General features: G+C 43.8%; 1 protein-coding gene across 1 annotated transcript; it reads left to right on the top strand.

Moving 5' to 3' along the window:
* The first annotated feature begins 815 nt into the window (after positions 1-815).
* Positions 816-5693, top strand: LOC134209753 (uncharacterized). Its single transcript, XM_062685768.1, has one exon. It carries the CDS (start codon positions 816-818, stop codon positions 5691-5693), a length of 4878 nt encoding a protein of 1625 aa, XP_062541752.1.
* The last annotated feature ends 12770 nt before the right edge of the window (positions 5694-18463 follow it).

Below are 18463 nucleotides of genomic sequence, written 5' to 3'. Positions count from 1 at the left end.
GATCTGCGTCGCTTGTGGCAATGTGGAGATAGATGATCATCTGGTGGCCTGCGACAAATGTGACAATTAGTGGCATTTCACCTGTGCTTGCGTCCATTTCGAGCCGGGATTGGATCTGCCCGAGATGCCGTTCACCATCGATTTCAGCTTCAGTTAGGTCGACAGTAGGCGACGTTAACAAAAAATCGTTCGCGGTCAATCCCATATTACAGTCTCTCCGATCCCAGCTAGCAACGCTAGAACAACAGCCCATATCAGCAGAACAAATGATAAGCCTGGAGGCTCAGTTACGAAAGTGCAGGATACAGATGCTGCAACAAGAAGAGGGAGCGGTGGGGGGTGTTCCTATTATTGAACACCGAGACCGTAACGAAACCAATAAAGGCGCTATCCCGAAGACCAAAGCTAAAGCGAGTGACGTCATAGTAACACCTAGAAATCTGACATCATTAGTAGCACGAAGTCAGGTGCAACTAGAAAGAAGAGCAACCACAGAACAGAGATATCGTAAAACAATAGTCGCTCAGGAAAATGTTTCTTCAGGTAACCTTATACCAGGTCCACGAATTCGTTTCGCTTCTAAGCATATATCTCTGGAGCCGCCGTTGGTGGAATCAACGATAAACGAGCAGACGCGAATCAAGTACGCGCACTCGAATCCCCCAGCACAACTAAATTTCCCGTTGGACAACTCTGCAACTCGTTCTACCGCAACACAACCGGTAAATCGTCGTTCGAGCACACACGCCAACCTAACAATTCCTGGAGCATCTGGAAACGTTAGTGGAGGCGATAGATTTCTTGGAGGATCTGTAATGAATCCCAACCTACATCGACCTTCGCCGGAGCAGTTGGCAGCTAGGCAAGTAATGCCCCGAGATCTGCCGGAGTTTTCTGGCGATCCAGAGGGATGGCCTATTTTTTATAGCAGTTTCCACAATTCTACGGCGGCATGTGGGTTTAACCATATTGAAAACCTTGCACGGTTACAGCGGTGCTTGAAAGGCAACGCGCTGAAGTCAGTTCGGTACTACCTGCTTTCGCCGGAGTCAGTACCAAACGTAATGGAGACTCTCCGTACCCTGTATGGTCGCCCGGAAATCATCATAAACAAGTTGATCCAAAATGTACGTGAAACGCCGGCGCCTAAACCTGAAAAGTTGGATTCGTTGATCGATTTTGGGATTTCGATTAGAAATCTGGCTCAACATCTCATCGCGGCAGGTCAACAAGCACACCTGTCGAACCCGGCGCTTCTCCAAGAGGTGGTGGAAAAGCTACCAGCAAACGTCAAGCTGCAATGGGCACAACATTTGATGTTTCAGCCAGAAGCCAGTTTGCGTACCTTCAGCGATTTCATGGGAACGGTGGTAGAATCTGTTAGCAAGGTAGTGATATACACCCCTAACCAGCACGCTAGAAGCGAGAAATCCCACAACAGAGATAAAAGCTTTGTACACACGCACTCCGAGAATAAAACGACGTACCCAGTAAAGGGGAGGTTTGAAAATGAGAAGCCATGCCTGTTCTGTAGGAAAGTTGGCCACCGCTTGAAAAATTGTACGAAATTCCAGCAACTCTCGGTCGACGATCGTTGGAAAAACATACAAATGTTGAAAGTGTGCCGCAGCTGTCTCAACCCCCACGGTCGCCGTACTTGCAGAGTCTCGAGCCGATGTGGAATCAACGGTTGCGAATTCCGTCATCATCCATTACTCCATGGTAAGCCTGAAGTAGCGCTTAAACCGCTTGTTTCGACAACTGAAAATCACGTTTACCACCACTGCGGACAATCAATTCTGTTCCGAATCGTTCCGGTAACACTGCACGGAAAGTCCAAGTCTGTTACTGTGTTCGCCTTCTTGGATGAAGGTTCTTCTTTGATAGAACAAAGTCTGGTTAGAGAACTGGTAGTTGAAGGACCGATAGTACCACTATCCTTCCGATGGACCGCTAATATGACGAGGACAGAGGATGAATCGCAGATCGTTTCACTGGAAGTCTACGAAATGGGTAAGAATAAACGGTTTCAACTCATGAACGTGCACACTGTAGACTGCCTGAATTTACCGTCTCAAACCTTGCGCTTTGCCGAACTGCAAGAAGATCATCATCATTTGAAGGGCCTGCCTGTTCGAAGTTACGAGGACGTCACACCAAAGCTGTTAGTTGGCCTACGAAATCTGCAACTAGCTGTTCCGCAGAAGATCAAGGAGGGAAATAGCGGCGTTGTAGCTGCGAAAACTCGCTTAGGATGGTGCGTTTACGGAAGCCTGGACAAATCAAGGGACGCAGATGAGTTCAGTTACCATGTGTGCGAGTGCGAAGCCGATGAGAGACTGGATTATATGATGAAAGATTATTTTAACGCCGAAGACTTTCCAGCTGGATCCCAGGGAATACTAGAGTCTAGGGAAGAAGCGAGGGCTAGACGAATAATGGAGGAAACAACGCGTAGGATTGACAATCGCTTCGAGACTGGTCTGCTGTGGAGATCCGACTTCGTAGAACTACCCGACAGTTATCCCATGGCTCTTCGACGTTTAGAGTGTCTTGAGAGGCGAATGGCACGAGACCCGCTCCTTAAGGAAAACATCCACCGTCAAATTAGCGAATACCAGGAAAAAGGGTATGCCCATCGAGCGACCAAAAGCGAGCTGTTGAAAGCTGATCCTAGACGGATATGGTATTTGCCAATAGGTGCTGTTTGTAATCCAAAAAAGCCGGGAAAGACTCGATTAATATGGGATGCAGCAGCAAAGGTCGATGGTGTATGTTTGAACTCCGCTCTTTTACCTGGGCCCGACCTACTTGTTCCACTTCCTTCCGTGCAGTTTCGCTTCCGACAGTATCCGGTGGCGGTGAGCGGTGACATCAGAGAGATGTTTCACCAAGCGAGAGTTATAGAACGAGATCGTCCGGCACAGAGTTTTCTTTTCCGTGATAATCCTAAAGATGAGCCCACCGTTTTCATTATGGACGTCCTCACCTTTGGAGCCACAAGTTCCCCGTCATCCGCTCAATTTGTAAAAAACCGCAATGCGGATGAATTCGCCGATCGGTATCCACGAGCATCGGAGGCGATTCGTAAGTGCCACTATGTTGACGACTACCTGGATAGCTTTGAGTCGATCGACGAGGCGAAAGCGGTAGCAGGCGAAGTCAGGTGGATCCACTCAAAGGGCGGATTTGAATTGAGAAATTGGGCCTCGAACCAACAAGGCGTCCTGGAGTATCTAGGAGAAACACCAAAGCAAGGCGTCAAGGACCTCGCCTTGAAAACTGATACTGAACGCGTTTTGGGAATGCTATGGCATACGGAAGAAGATGTTTTGAAATTTTCTATGACGTTCCGAGAGGAAATCGCAACGCTTATCAACACCGGTGAAAGATCAACGAAGCGTCAAGTATTAAAGTGCATAATGAGCCTCTTCGACCCTTTAGGCCTGCTGGCTGGTGTACTCGTTCATGGGAAGATAATGATGCAGGACATCTGGAGGAGTGCGATTAAGTGGGATGAATGCATTGATGACCAAATCTACGAGAAATGGGCGAAGTGGGTTGAGTTGCTGGTACTAGTTAACGAAGTCCGAGTTCCACGGTGCTACTTCGATAAAGCGAGCGCCGATATCTACGATACTTTGGATGCCCACGTTTTTGTGGATGCAAGCGAAGCAGCATATTCCGCATTGATATACTTTCGTGTAATTGGATCAGAAGGGGTAGCTGAATGCGCTTTGGTATCGGCCAAAACAAAAGTTGCTCCGTTGAAATACGTATCGATCCCTCGATTGGAGTTGATGGCTGCAGTTCTAGGAGTTCGACTTCTTGCATTCGTGCGTGAAAATCATACCGTCAAGATCAATCGTTGCATCTACTGGTCTGACTCTGAAGTAACGTTGGCGTGGATTCGGTCGGAACATCGGAGATACCGTCCATTTGTAGCATGCCGCGTGGGAGAGATCTTATCAGCGACCAGCGTCAAAGAATGGAGATACGTCCCGAGCAAACTCAACGTCGCCGACGATGCTACGAAGTGGAGTGTTGAATCATGCCCCAAACTATCGGGCCGCTGGTTTAATGGACCACCGTTTTTACGACAGTCCGAGATAATGTGGCCTAAACAGAAAAACATCGATACTACGAATGAGGAGCTTCGAGCGTGTTTCCTGCACCAAGATGTATCAACACTGCGCAGTCCTATAAAGTTTGAACGGTTTTCCAAATGGGGTCGACTCTTGCGAACAACTGCCTACGTTATACGATTCATCTCAAAATTAAGACGCAAAGAAATAACCGAAAACTGCTCTAATTCGAACCTGAAGACTGAAGAACTACAAGCAGCAGAGGTGATGATCTGGAAGCTGGTTCAAGCGGAGTCCTATGGTGACGAAGTGATAGTCCTTTCCAAGAATAAGAAGCTTCCGAGAGATAAACAATTGGGACTTGAGAAAACAAGCCAACTATGGAATCTAACGCCAATAATGGATGACAAAGGCGTACTAAGAGTGGACGGGCGCATTGCCGCGGCGAGAGTATTGGCTGTCGACGTTAAGTTTCCTATAATACTACCGAGGAAGCATCACGTTTCCCTTCTGCTTCTCGACGATTACCATAGGAGATTGCTACATGGAAATTATGAAACTGTAGTCAACGAAGTGCGCCAACGTTTTCACATTCCCAGACTACGAACAACGGCGCGAAGTGTGGCAGGTCGCTGTCAGTGGTGCAAAGTGTACAAAGCTCGTCCGGTGGTTCCAATGATGGGTCCACTTCCAGCCGCTCGTCTGTCACCAGGTGTGCGCCCGTTTAGCTATGTTGGCATCGACTATTTCGGGCCAATCTTAGTGAAAGTAGGTCGTGCCGCAGCAAAAAGATTGTTTTGTTTGATAACGTGTTTAACAATACGTGCTGTACACGTTGAAGTAGCATTCGACCTTTCGACCAAATCCTGCATCGCATGTATCCGCCGTTTTGTTTGCCGACGAGGAGCGCCAGTTGAAATATATTCCGACAATGGTCGGAACTTTACCGGAGCGGATCGCGTGTTACGGGACCAAATCGAGAACATCGAGCTAAATGCAGCGACGACCTTCACGAATACGACAACGAAGTGGTTGTTCATACCGCCATCTGCTCCCCATATGGGAGGATCATGGGAACGCATGGTGCGCTCCATCAAGAATGCTATGACTACCATGCCTCAGAACGAAAAGCTAGACGATGAAGGATTACAGACCCTTATAGTGGAGGCAGAAGCGGTAGTTAACTCTCGTCCACTGACTTACTTACCGCTGGATTCAGCAGAACAAGAGGCGCTAACGCCCAACCACTTCATCCTAGGCAGTTCAACTGGAGTGACACAACCTACAGCGAAGTTGGAAGATGGCGTAAAACTGGCTCGAGGATCCTGGAGCTTGATTCAACGCCGCATTGACCACTTTTGGAGGCGTTGGGTACTGGAGTATTTGCCGACGCTTACAAGGCGTGTGAAGTGGATGCAAGAAACGAAGCCGGTACAGCCTGGAGATCTGGTGATCGTAATCGATGAGTCAAAAAAATGGCTGGGTACGTGGACGTATCCTGGATGTAATCGCAGGCAGGGACGGACGGATTCGGCAGGTATCAGTACAAACCTCTTCGGGACTATTCAGGAGGCCGGTGTCCAAAGTAGCAGTACTCGATGTAGCTGACCTTGCAGTGGAGGATCCTACCGGTCCTCACGGGGAGGGGGATGTTGCTACGACTGCCATACCGGCAACCCGGCGCGCCACGCTTGCACCGAAGTATATTGATACTCGTTGATGCTGTGTTGATCAGTACTATAGTAGGTACAATACATGTACATGAACTCATATTATACAGGCTATAAATGAAATCGATTGTTGACATAAGGATAAACCACACTATATTGTGATTACTATTAATTAGTTAGTTCATGCTTGAAATCGTAAGTAATTCCTATAAAAAATTACAAAACATAGCCGTTAATCATGTATATTATTTAGGAATATTCAAAGTTTTCCGTTAAAATCTCAAAAGAGACCACAGCAGTGGGAAAACTATTCGCATTATCTGGTAGGTTACAATTGATATTCCACAAAGTGCTAGAGCCTAATTATGTTTCCATAGCTATCTCAGCAACCGTAGAAATATCTTAAGCAGCATAAAAATTCAGTGTTTAATTGCTCAAACTAAGTTATGCACTGTTAAATGTAAGTAATACCATACAGAGTTGCCCTCCTCAAATACTTAAATGAATTAATTTGTATTTTAGCTTGAAGCTGTAATAAATTTGCTCTCAAGACAGTGCTCGGTTTTGTTTCTCACAACAGCCTTATTGCTTCTATCCTGATTTCTTTATAGGAAATTTCATATTTTTCCATTGAATTTTTTTTATAAACATTTTGTTTTAAAGCCATTATGATTTTAGTCGACTTACTATGGCGCCATGAGTCTGTGTATCTGCCTCTGGTAGCACTGACGATGGAGGTCGGTTTTGGAGATCAAATGTTAAGGCCACAGCTGCAACCTCTACTAAGTATTCTCTACTGATACACACCATGATCCATTCGCGTAAAGCAGCACAGATTACAGATGGAATTGAAAATTCGGAATGTGATGCGTCGACTATATCTGCGTGTCTTTCCAAATATTTCCTACAGTCGCACTAAGGATTAATTATAGTCAATACCTGGCCATAAACCAAAAATATGAAGAGGAATAAACCCAAACAAACATAGTTCCATTTCATCATGTATAAGTTGTAGAATAACCATACGCCTTTTTCACGGCGAAACAAGTATGTCTACATTAAATAATAGTCAATGGAAGTCTGTTGGTTTAGGAAAAAAAAAATTTTCTCCATTGAAATATGCTCATAAAATGAGTTCTTTGCAGCGTTATTTACTATTTTATGGACCTATCCAACATGAACCTTCAAGTTTGAGGTATGTTAGATCATATTATAAAATAATATGAAAGTTTATTTGAGTTGTACTCTAAGCATATTTGAAACACTTGTTCAGGCACGCTAATATTTTTTTCTCAATTTTTAAAATAAAGTTTTAGTTGTGATTAAAATAGATTCAAGTTATGAAATCAGAACAGAATGAAAGATAGTTGTTCCACGCTTCTATTGCTGCCAAGAGCTCATCCAAACTCGTCCGAGCTCCAGAGTTATACAAGTTTGAAGAATAAGACTAATAAGATTGAATGACCACAGCGCCACCTTTTTTTCTTGGGCAAGGGTAACCGGAAATCTGCAAACAGACACCTGAGGAGGTTAACTCAGGTAGTGTGGGGATGGGATCACCTGACCCACTAAAACCAAAACCCTTTCGCCAGTCTGTATCCCCCGGCCCGCAATTAAGCAATACATCAGGGGAGGACTATTGACAACGCTCACGCTTATGCTAACGCACTCGACGTTATAACGCAAAATCGACTTCAAGGGTAATAACCTCACCACCCGTCGATTGCAAGCTATATGCTAGTAACCTACCGGTCTGTATTATAAACTCGCGTAGGAGACGAGCACTCCGACAACAAACGCCACGCGTGAACCGCAATGACCTCTATATCTACATACGGAGGTCCCCGCAGCCCCCACGACGTTTTTGTTGTTGGGGTGAGCATGGTGTTCACTGCATCATAGTAGTCCCTACTGCAGCTGCTGGTTTTGTTCAAGACGCCACCAGCGCTGTAGTTTCGACATAATCTGTTGAGACGCTGTGTTCACCGCATTCCATATAACCTCTTCCCGACACATCCTCTCAACGAGGTTGTCCGGGGTTGTATCCATGCCGCTGATAAGCAGCATGGCATGTCGTTCAACATCGAATCGCGGGCATGTAAACATCACATGCTCTGTCGATTCTACCTCACCTACACATTCCGGGCACTCCGCAGAATCTGCGAACCCGCATCTATGCAGGAACTTTTTAAAGCAGCAATGTTCAGACAACACTTGTGATAGGTGGAAGTTGACCTGACCATGCTTCCTACTAATCCAATTCGATACCTCCGAAATCAGTCTGTGGGTCCAACGACCTTTGACTGCAGTGTCCCATGCTCTTTGCCATTTGAGCAACGAAGCTGCTCTTTCGACACGTCGCACTTGGACCGAGTCCCTGTCGTTGAAGCTCTCCACATCTTCCTCCAGAAGTATGTCTATCGGCATCATTCCAGCAATGACGCACACCGCCTCATAAGATATGGTGCGGTATGCGCCCTTATCTTCTTCTTATTGGCATTACATCCCCACGCTGGGACAGAGCCGCCTCGCAGCTTAGTGTTCATTTTGCACTTCCACAGTTATTAACTGCGAGGTTTCTAATACATTCCACTTGAATATATTTGTTGTTGAATACATTCCACTAAAAAAAGAGCTTAAAAAAGAGCTTGAAATATTTTTTCGGGAGGTTTCTAAGCCAAGTTATCATTTTTGCATTCGTATATCATGAGGCTAACACGATGATACTTTTATGCCCAGGGAAGTCGGCACCGGGAATCGAACCCAGCCATCCTCAGCATGGTCTTGCTTTGTAGCCGCGCGTCTTACCGCACGGCTAAGAAGGGCCCTTTTATAAGGGTCCACTCCTATAAAGATCCCATTTTGGTAAAAAATGTCACATATGCAATTTCTCAAACAAACGGTTCAAATACTTTTGTAATTTTTTTTTTTTTTTAACAATTCATTTAATTAACTCATAACCAATCCAATTGAGCTGTCATCGACTATTAGTACTTTCCTGCATCGCTGCCCACTGAACCGCGATAAGGCATCTCTGTATCATCAATTTATCAGAAATAGGTGCCACAATGATGAAGTACCGTCATCAGTTTCATATTTCCTTTGCTGTGGGCTTCTTGACAACGGCCCCAATCCATCATCCTCATGAAACGCCGTAGTAGGTACTTATCAAGAGTTATTCAAATCAAAAGGTAACTTGTTCTAAAGGAAACCGGTAAACAGCTCAGGTCGATGATAATCGATCTACCGCCGCCGTCCGGCAAATTATGGAAGCAATGGGAGTCTCTGTTTTGAATATATTCACGCGAACAAGGGAACACATCCAGCTTCATCCAATAAAGGAAAGCATGAATGAAGCTCTCCGATCGGTAGTTGCTGTAGGATCAATTACAATAATTTATATCATCACGTGCTATTAACGCCACGCGGATTACTTGCACAGCAGCTGGCGGGAAGGTAATTAGGAGAATGGGTGGCAATATGCCACTGCTGACCAAAAGTCATCAAATTGTAACTATTGTCATATGTTTTACCTCTCCCTACCAATTTCTGATGTTATCCAAATAAAATAATACATCTCAGAAAGATTGACAATTCAAAAATATGAATATCCTTATATGCTGGAAAACTCAAAATACTTTATTTCCGGAATTTCATCGGAAATAACGCACTATGCATTCACTTCTCGCATTCTGGATTGAACAGCGCAATATTAATATTGGCCGCCTTATGTTAATAGCGAGGATCCTGTAAATGTACACTTTCTAGCTGTTTTCAATGATATCGGTAAGATTCCGAAACATCATTTTTCGAGACGTATACCTTCTGAAAATTAAGTTTTTGCCTTTCTCGTATATACAAAGTATACGTAAAGGCTATATGATCGCTCCAAAAACAAACTTTTTATAGAAGGCCCGGAGACTCATAATGTTATATACCAATCAACTCAGTTCGACGAATTGAAGAGATGTCTGTGTGTGTATGTCTGTGCGCAAAACACGTGCAAAAACTCAGGCTAGTTTCTGCATCTTGCTTATTGAAATTTGTGCCTCTAAAAGCGTAATAGCTTATTCAGATTATGAGCTTTATTACATCAATTGGCATCAAGTTACTCATTATCATATTATAAATAGGCTATAAAGAAGATTATAACGTGGATTCCAATGGTTTTCACCTTAAGGTAATGCAATTACAAAAAGTGCAGATATATTGCAGTTTTCACCTAAAATAGCAGCTTACCAAAAGATTATGCATAGGGGAGTCATGCATAATAGTTTATTTTAAACATTTAGTAATATATGTCCTGGGACTGTCTAACATATGGTGAAAAAATAATTTATCTTCCGAATTGCGTTATGGAGCCTTTTCCCCTTACATAACTTACAAGCAAAGGAGTAACTTGTCACATCGTCACCATAGACAGTTTTATAGACGCCAACCACCCATCAGAGAGGATTGGCAAAGATGGTAAGCTTGATGCTCATCGATATCATCTGGTCGAGTAATTAAATCATCAGGTTGGATGCGGATGGTGTGATACGGTAGGGCTGAAATTGGGGCAACTGAAGTGTCTCTTCTTTGTATCAAGCTGGACCCTTACATATTCCCCTTGTGGCTACTATTTGAGCGGTTAATCATTAAATAAATATACGTTCTACCAGTGACATAAAAACGACATATAGTGCAGTTATATGAATCCTGTGACAGATTTGCCTCTGTATTTATTTACATTTTCAGAAGAGCCCTAAACAATTTTATGAGACATGTTTTAAAAAGACAGAATCACAGCCTTCGACTAAACTACCATAATCTGACAAAGTTACGTATGCGCTAAACATACTTACAAGCAGGTAGATAATTTTTCTGTTAATAGTCCAATGGATACTACCCGTTAACACAATTGTTGTATGTATGTATGTGGGTGGCTCAAATTAGTATGAGAAAAACTTTTTTAATTTTTTTTGATTGGCCGCCCTTTTATTTGGTTCTATTTGATGCCCTGATGCTCTTGACAAAATTTCAGCCTAATCGGTAAACGTTTGGGCGGGACTAAACTCGTTGGTAGTTTATATGCAAAAATGTATGCAGAAACATCCAAAAACAGTGAATTGCAGTTGGACGGCACAACGATGAAAAGTTATGATACTCATTCAGATCTTAAAGAATTTAATACAGAATGTTATGCAGAAAACCGCGAGAAGATTAGAGTTTGCCCGGCTAAGTTTTTAGCTTTTATCTGAAGTAGGGTTTGAGCGAATTTCGTTTCTTTTACCTTTGAAAAGAAATAAATTCACCCCTACAACACTCCAGTAAAATGCTAATATCTTTGCCTAATAAACTCTAATCTTCTCGCGGTTTTCAGCATAACATTCTGTATTTAATTCTACAAGAACTGCATGTGTATCATACTTCTGTATCGTAAGATGTGCCGTCCAACTGCAAATCACTGTTTTGGATGTTTCTGCATACATTTTTTCATATAAACTTAAAACGAGTTTAGCACTGCCCAAACGTTGACCGATTTGGCTGAAATTTTGTCCAGAGCATCAGGGCATCAAATAGAGTCGAATAAGAGGGAGGCTCATCAAAACATTTGAAAAAGTGTTTTTTGAGCCACCCTAAATTGTATGTGTGTGTGTGTGTACAAAAAAATGTGAGACACACTTTTTTGTACTTAGCGTTATCCGATTTGCTTGCAACAACTTGCATTCGACGACTAATTTTTCGCTATTGAAAATTAGCCCAATCGGCCATTGTGTTTAGGAGTTATTTAAAAAACATGTTTTTTGGATTTGGATTTTGGATTGGATTTTTTTTTCCAAATCGAAAAACTGCTGCAATGCTTTCAAATAAACGCAAATGAATGTAAATTGATGGAAATAACTAAATCTATCTCCCTAAAGTGCACTTTTGACTTCTCTTTTGGGCTTTTCTTGTTTCATTTTATAATACACAAGAAAGGCACCATCACCGCTAGGTGGATTATTCTGTTTTTTTTTTGTTTGAAGAAAACAACAAAATACATCAAGCCAGATTCTGTATGGCTTGATAATACCAGATTTTGATCAAAAACATTCTAGAAATATTTTTTTTAGGTTTCATAATCAAAAACAGATTAATAGTAATCTGGCTCGATTATCTCAAATATTCAGTTATCTAGAGGATTTTTTTTTTCGAGTCGCTCACTCTCACTCATGTATCCTGACCACCATGTAAACTTGTTTCCATATAAATTATTTTTTGTTCATATCTCACCCCCATAAACATTTACGTAATAAGTGTGCGGTAATAATGTAATTCTTGTATGGCATATGCTCAATTCCGGAATAAATGGGTAGAAGAGAATGTAGTACTTGTAGGGCAAAATGACTAAACACAAGGTTTCTACTACATTGATTGACGAATATTTCAATTCAAATTTAAAATTATTATCGAAGCTGTAAGGAAAAGATTGAAACAATCATACACAGCAAATAGTTTTGAAAATTCAACGACGTGTAAAATTGCAGCAAGTCCCAAAAAAATCATGTGTACATCTTCATTGGCGAATTAATCGTTTTCTAGTGCAATCGTAAGATGATGAATTAAAACGCTTAGAAAATACACTAATGGCTGCTGATGCAAAAGTTTGGCATTTTAATTCGTTATAAAGTCACAAAAGTCTCGTTGTTTTGCGTAGAAGATCGTAGAAGATCGCAGCGGGCACATGTGAACGGTGGTTTTATTTTTTTTCTATAGGCATAATGGGTGGTATGACTATTTACAATATTCATTTTGCACTCCCATCCTAATAGTTAGCGATACATTCACAGGCGGCACGAATATTGTCACAAGATACAAACGAATTGTGCAACAGAGTGGTTCGATTTTGTTACACCATGCTCATTGCATATTGGGGGCAGCAGGGACTATGTCCAAGGGCTTGACGACCCCTCCCCAGCTGTCTGCGAGTCAGGGGGTTCTGCCTAGGAGGTGGTGGGGTTAACAGGGGGCTCTGTTAATTCCCTCCCAAAAACCACATATCCGCAAGCGACCGTGTGCCGCTTAAAGCATACAAGCCCCTAACCCCGAATCCCAAGGTGTCAGGCGACCCGTGCCGAAGGGATGAATGACCTGGGGGGTGAAACAATTAGCCAGGTCGTTAACGGAGCCTGTGGAGGTTCCACAGAGTGAGGGCTGCTTCGGCGGCAAGCGGGTGGCAGTGGGTGGTACCCACACACCCCCAAGTGGTGCAAGCGAATGGGAGTTGGGGTATTACTCGTAATACCCCCACAGAGTGAGGGACCGAGTGTATGGGTGAGCACACAAGTAAGACTCGCATGGTACGCATGGTCGGTAGTGTTAGAATGACTGAAGTCTGGTGAGGCCTGGCAGGAGTGTCGGGGGGCAGATACCTCTGCGGCACCTCAGAAGTAGGGGACACGAAAGTCTCGCTACGACTGGCAGGAGTGTCGGGGGTTGATGCTTCTGCGGCACCTCAGAAATTGGAGACATGGAAGGTAAGTGATGCCTCCTCGTTGCAGGACTATCTGGGCTTCGAAATATCAATAGGTGGGTGCTGCCTGCAAAGTACCTGACGGTGACCTATTGGCAGTATCAAAGCCCGGGTAGGTGAGTGTTAGGCACGCGTGACGTGCCGGGTGTTCCACGCCCAAGCGATGCACAGGAGGTGCACAGAGTGGATAAAAATGGGAGATGGGGGTATTACAACCCCCACTGAGTGTCAAAGAGAGTGGTGCACAAGTGGTGCAAACGATTGGGACTGAATGTATAAGCGAGCACACAAGTCAGACTCGCATGGTACGTATGGTCAGAGTGGCTGCTTAGGCAGTAGTGTGGTCCGGCTGCCAGGGACGGATTGAGTGAAGTCTCGCTAGTTCTGGCAGGAGTGCGGGTGGCAGATACCTCTGCGGCACCTCAGAAATAGGGGACACGAAAGTCTCGTTATGACTGGCAGGAGTGTCGGGGGGTTGATGCTTCTGCGGCACCTCCGAAATAGGAGACATGAAAGGGTCTGCCTCGTAGCTGAGGTAGGAGCGGCATGGAAGCCACCAACCTAGGGTCGCCTCCGTAGACAAGTGGTGCCACCCTGTTGCAGGACGGGGTGAACACCGTACTGAGTAAGGACTGTCTATGTTGTGAGATGGCGGCATGGGGTACCCCCTGCAGGGTACCTATTGGTCCTCTTGAAGTCATTCAAGCGGCATAGGCAGGTGAGTGTAGGGGCACATGTGGTGCCAGTGTGTCTTGTGCAAATGTGTTGCATGGGAAGTGTCGAAGAGTTGAGGCGCATACGTGCACTTGTGTACGTCATGGAGGGGGCGTAATGCCCAATAGTCATCCCCCGAAGTATTGCTTAACTGCGGGCCGGGGGAATGACTGGAAAGGAAAAATTTGGTTTTAGTGGGTCGGGAGTGGTGATCCCATCCCCACACTACCTGTGTTCGCCTCCCCAGGTGTCTGGTTGCAGATTTCCATTACCGTTGTTAAAAAAAAAATTGAGCTGATATGAATGAAACTGGTAATGATTATAAACTGCTCAGAGGGCAGAGAGCAACAGTAACGTGATTGTGATTAGCTCCAGAAAACTACAACATAAATTAAATTGGATTACTAATTATTGGAACAATTAATTATGATGCGGATTTTGTTGAGTCTCGATTATCCGGAGACTCGATGATCCGGGGTTAGATTATCCGGAATTTTAGACTCGATTATCCGGAATATTTTTTTTCTTCGATTTTTATATATTTTTTTAAATTTTAATGATATAATATACAATATGATTATTTTAACAATATGGAACGTATCTAGGCTGTGGGAGGGGGTTGAAAAAGGGGTTGTTTTGTACATATATTGAAATTTGACTATAGGCGTTTCTCTTTTTGTCCATATTATTATATACCGATCGTCCATGGTCGACAAATTGGCTGTCTATGTATTTGAGTTCACAAAATTTTATCCATTTTTTTTTTGCACAATGGAAAATCCTATTAAGGTTCCCCCAAACACACGTGACCGAACCATCACGGCGGGATTCTATCGATTGCATTCGAATGGGAATTGTGTCTTATCATTTTATATTAAAAATTGGCTGGGCCGGACTATGCTGGAATACAGCCAAAGCAGCCATTAACGACGCAGCAGAGAACAACGTCGGGTATGTGGGGTGGGACGAAATCGACGGAACGATTGGTTCGACGAAGAGTGCAGACAGATTCTGGAGGAGTAGGACGCAGCGCGGGCGGTCGCGCTGAACCAAGGTACCCGGCAGAACGCGGAACGCTATAGACGGAAGCGGAGACAGCAGACCCGCCTTTATCAGGAGAAGAAACACCGCCTGGAAGAAGCGGAGTGCGAGGAGGTGGAACAGCTGTGCCGTTTTCAAGAAACACGCAAGTTCTATCAGAAGCTCAACGGGATGCAAAGGCTTCGTGCCGCGATCCGAAATGTGCAGGGATAAGGATAGGAGCATTTTGACTGAGGAACGTATGGGGATCGAAAGGTGGAAGCAGCACTACGATTATCATTTGAATGGCGCTGAGAGTACAGCCAGTGAAAGTCAAGGCAGATGACTACGTCAGTTCAGCGGACAATGGAAGCCAACCAGCCCCCACATTGAGGGAAGTTAAGGATGCCACCCAACAGCTGAAGACCAATAAAGCAGCTGGTAAGGATGGTATCGGAGCTGAGTTCATCATGATGGGCCCTGGAAAAGCTATAGCCACTTGCCTGCACAAACTGATAGTCAGAATATGGGAAACTGAACAGCTACCGGAGGAGTGGAAGGAAGGGGTTATATGCCCCATCTACAAGAAAGGCGACAAGCTTAATTCCGCCTACAAAGTGATATCCCAGATCATCTTCCGACGTCACCATTAGTGAATGAGTTCGTGGGAAGTTACCAAGCTGGCTTCGTTGACAACGGACCAGATCATTACTGTACGGCAAATCCTTCAAAAATGCCGTGAATACCAGGTCCCCATTGATTTCAAGGCGGCATACGACAGTATAGACCGCGTAGAGCTATGGAAAATTATGGACGAGAAGAGCTTTCCTGGGAAGCTTACCAGACTGATCAAAGCAACGGTGGATGGTGTGCAAAGCTGTGTGAAAATTCCGGGCGAACACTCCAGTTCGTTCAAATCGCGCCGGGGACTAAGACAAGGTGCTGGACTTTCGTGCCTGTTGTTCAACATTGCGCTAGAAGGTGTCATGCGGAGAGCCGGGTGCAACAGCTCCAATCAATTTATTTGTTTCGCGGATGACATGGACATTGTTGACCGAACATTTGCAAAGGTGGCAGAATTGTACACTCGCCTGAAACGTGAAGCAACAAAAGTTGGACTGGTGGTGAATGCATCGAAGACAAAGTACATGCTTGTGGGCGGAACCGAGCGCGACAGGGCCCGCCTGGGAAGTAGTGTTACGATAGACGGGGATATCTTCGAGGTGGTTGAGGAATTCGTCTACCTTGGATCCTTGCTAACGACTGATAATAATGTTAGTCGTGAAATACGAAGGCCCATCATCTGTGGAAGTCGGGCCTACTACGGGCTTCAGAAGAAACTGCGGTCAAAAAGATTCACCACCGCACCAAATGTATCATGCACAAGACACTGATAAGACCGGTAGATCTCTACGGACATGAAACATGGACAATGCTCGAGGCAGTGCTTAATGGGGAAGCGCTATAATCAATACAGGGAGAATGACGGCTTTGGCAGGTTTTGTTCTATTATTGGCAGGGGTTTTTTTATGACTGACTATGCTCAAATTTGGCCTAAACATTCTTTGCATATCAAAGAATATTGTGGCCAATTTTCATAAAATTTGGTCGACAAAATCCCCCTGACATTCAAAATATCCAGGGTTTCAACTTTTCGTTTCAATGAGACCAAAGCAAGCGTTTCTCGGGCCAAGGGAGTATCTTTTTTCGTTGTTTATGTGGAGGATCATCTTTCACCCATCAATCTTTCTCTACAATTAGCCTTGGATGATAAACGAAAACTTTGCCTATTAGATGAAAATCCTTTTTCGTTTCATCACTTTTACCCACTCACTCACTTTTCGCGAGAATTATCGCAGAACAATTACAAAATTGTATGGCCGCGCCGGGATTCGAACCCAGAATAGAAACAATAATAGCCGTAGGGATGCACTTACTCTAGCCACATCACCACGCTATATGTATGAAAGCATTAAGTTATTTTTTCTACATAAGCTACTACCATTTGCATTGAAGATGCCACGAAAAGACTCGAATAAGAAAGAAAAAGAGCAAACCAACGTTTGGCGGCAATCGAAGTGAGCGAAAAATGGTTATCACTCTCCAGGCTGTTTTTCTTTCCCGAAAAGTGATTTCTCCCCGAAAATTTTCGTGAGGGAGCAACCTGTGCTCCTGAGATTGAGTGAGCGATACGAACCCTGAAAATATCAGATAGATTTGGACGAGCAAATCGCTCTATTGTTGAACTGTCTGTGTATTTGTGTTTCTGTGTTTTTGATAATTTTTTATATAATAATCTTCCACCGATTTTCACACAACTTTTGAATTTGAGTACGATCTCCATACATTTCCACATTTGAACTTCCAATAAGTTTCAACAGCACTCAAACTTTGATCAATTTGAATAAACATTTTGAACACCAAGCCATATATAGAATGGAGTAAGCTTGCGATCCATTAAAATTTTTAGTTATTTTTTTCACATTGAATACCTCAACATCGCCATATTTTGATGAAGTTGCTCTAACGTTTGAGCAATTTCAAAATAAAAACATACCAAGACATAATGCTATAAGCAAATTGCTTGAAACCGTATTTAATCCTACCCAAAAGTCTCCGTACGTTGTGTGACATATCCATCCAAATGCTTGACGAAACTGATGCCACCAACAACGGATCGCCCAAATAGATAATGGCGATAATCGTTTAAATGGTGCCCACTGCTGGTATAAAAGCTGAGAGCATATGGTGGCAGTGACTCTCCTCCTCAATAAAATCAACATATTTTCATTGATCAACAATAAGAAAGGAGTCGTAAAATCCTGCTGTGCGACAGTAGTATCATATTTATAATTCAATAATATTATATGTCGTTTACCGTGCGGCATAGAAAATAATATGAACGCCAGTACAGGTATCCCGGCGGTTCCGCTGTGAGATATCGAAACCAATGTTCCGAAATACGCGCTGCTGTCGCATTCGCGCACCGGGATACCCACTGGGTGTCCAGCACAAATCGTTCCGCCCCGTGATCATCGAAACGTGTGTGGTTGACAGTCTTGTTCCGCTCTGTATCACACTCAGCGTCGAAAAAAGTTTTGGGTGAATTGATTGAAATGGCATAGAAAAGCTCAAAAATTATTAACATCATCGTAAAATACGATCATTATGAACCAAGTCGTGAAATAAATAAAGGTGCCGTATGACAAATTCCTGCACACATTCAGCTGATACCCACCACTGTATTTGCATAATCTAATAGAAACAGGCCCTCGTCAATGGAGATGCTGCCATTGAGACGATGATTTTCTAACACCATTTTTGGTGGTTGGAAGATAAATCAAAGCTGAAAGGAGATTGAGAGGATGCCAATTCGCGCATCCGAAAAAATGGATGGATGACGAACGTAGAACACGATGGCACAGTGGGCAGAAATTGGATAATCGTATCTATAGTGATAACTTCAGAAACCAAACATT

The sequence above is a fragment of the Armigeres subalbatus genome, chromosome 2 (genome assembly GCF_024139115.2).
Source record: "Armigeres subalbatus isolate Guangzhou_Male chromosome 2, GZ_Asu_2, whole genome shotgun sequence".
NCBI classification, from domain to species: domain Eukaryota; kingdom Metazoa; phylum Arthropoda; class Insecta; order Diptera; family Culicidae; genus Armigeres; species Armigeres subalbatus.
Note: the sequence above shows the minus strand (reverse complement) of the source record. Positions and strands in the feature narration are given on the sequence as shown.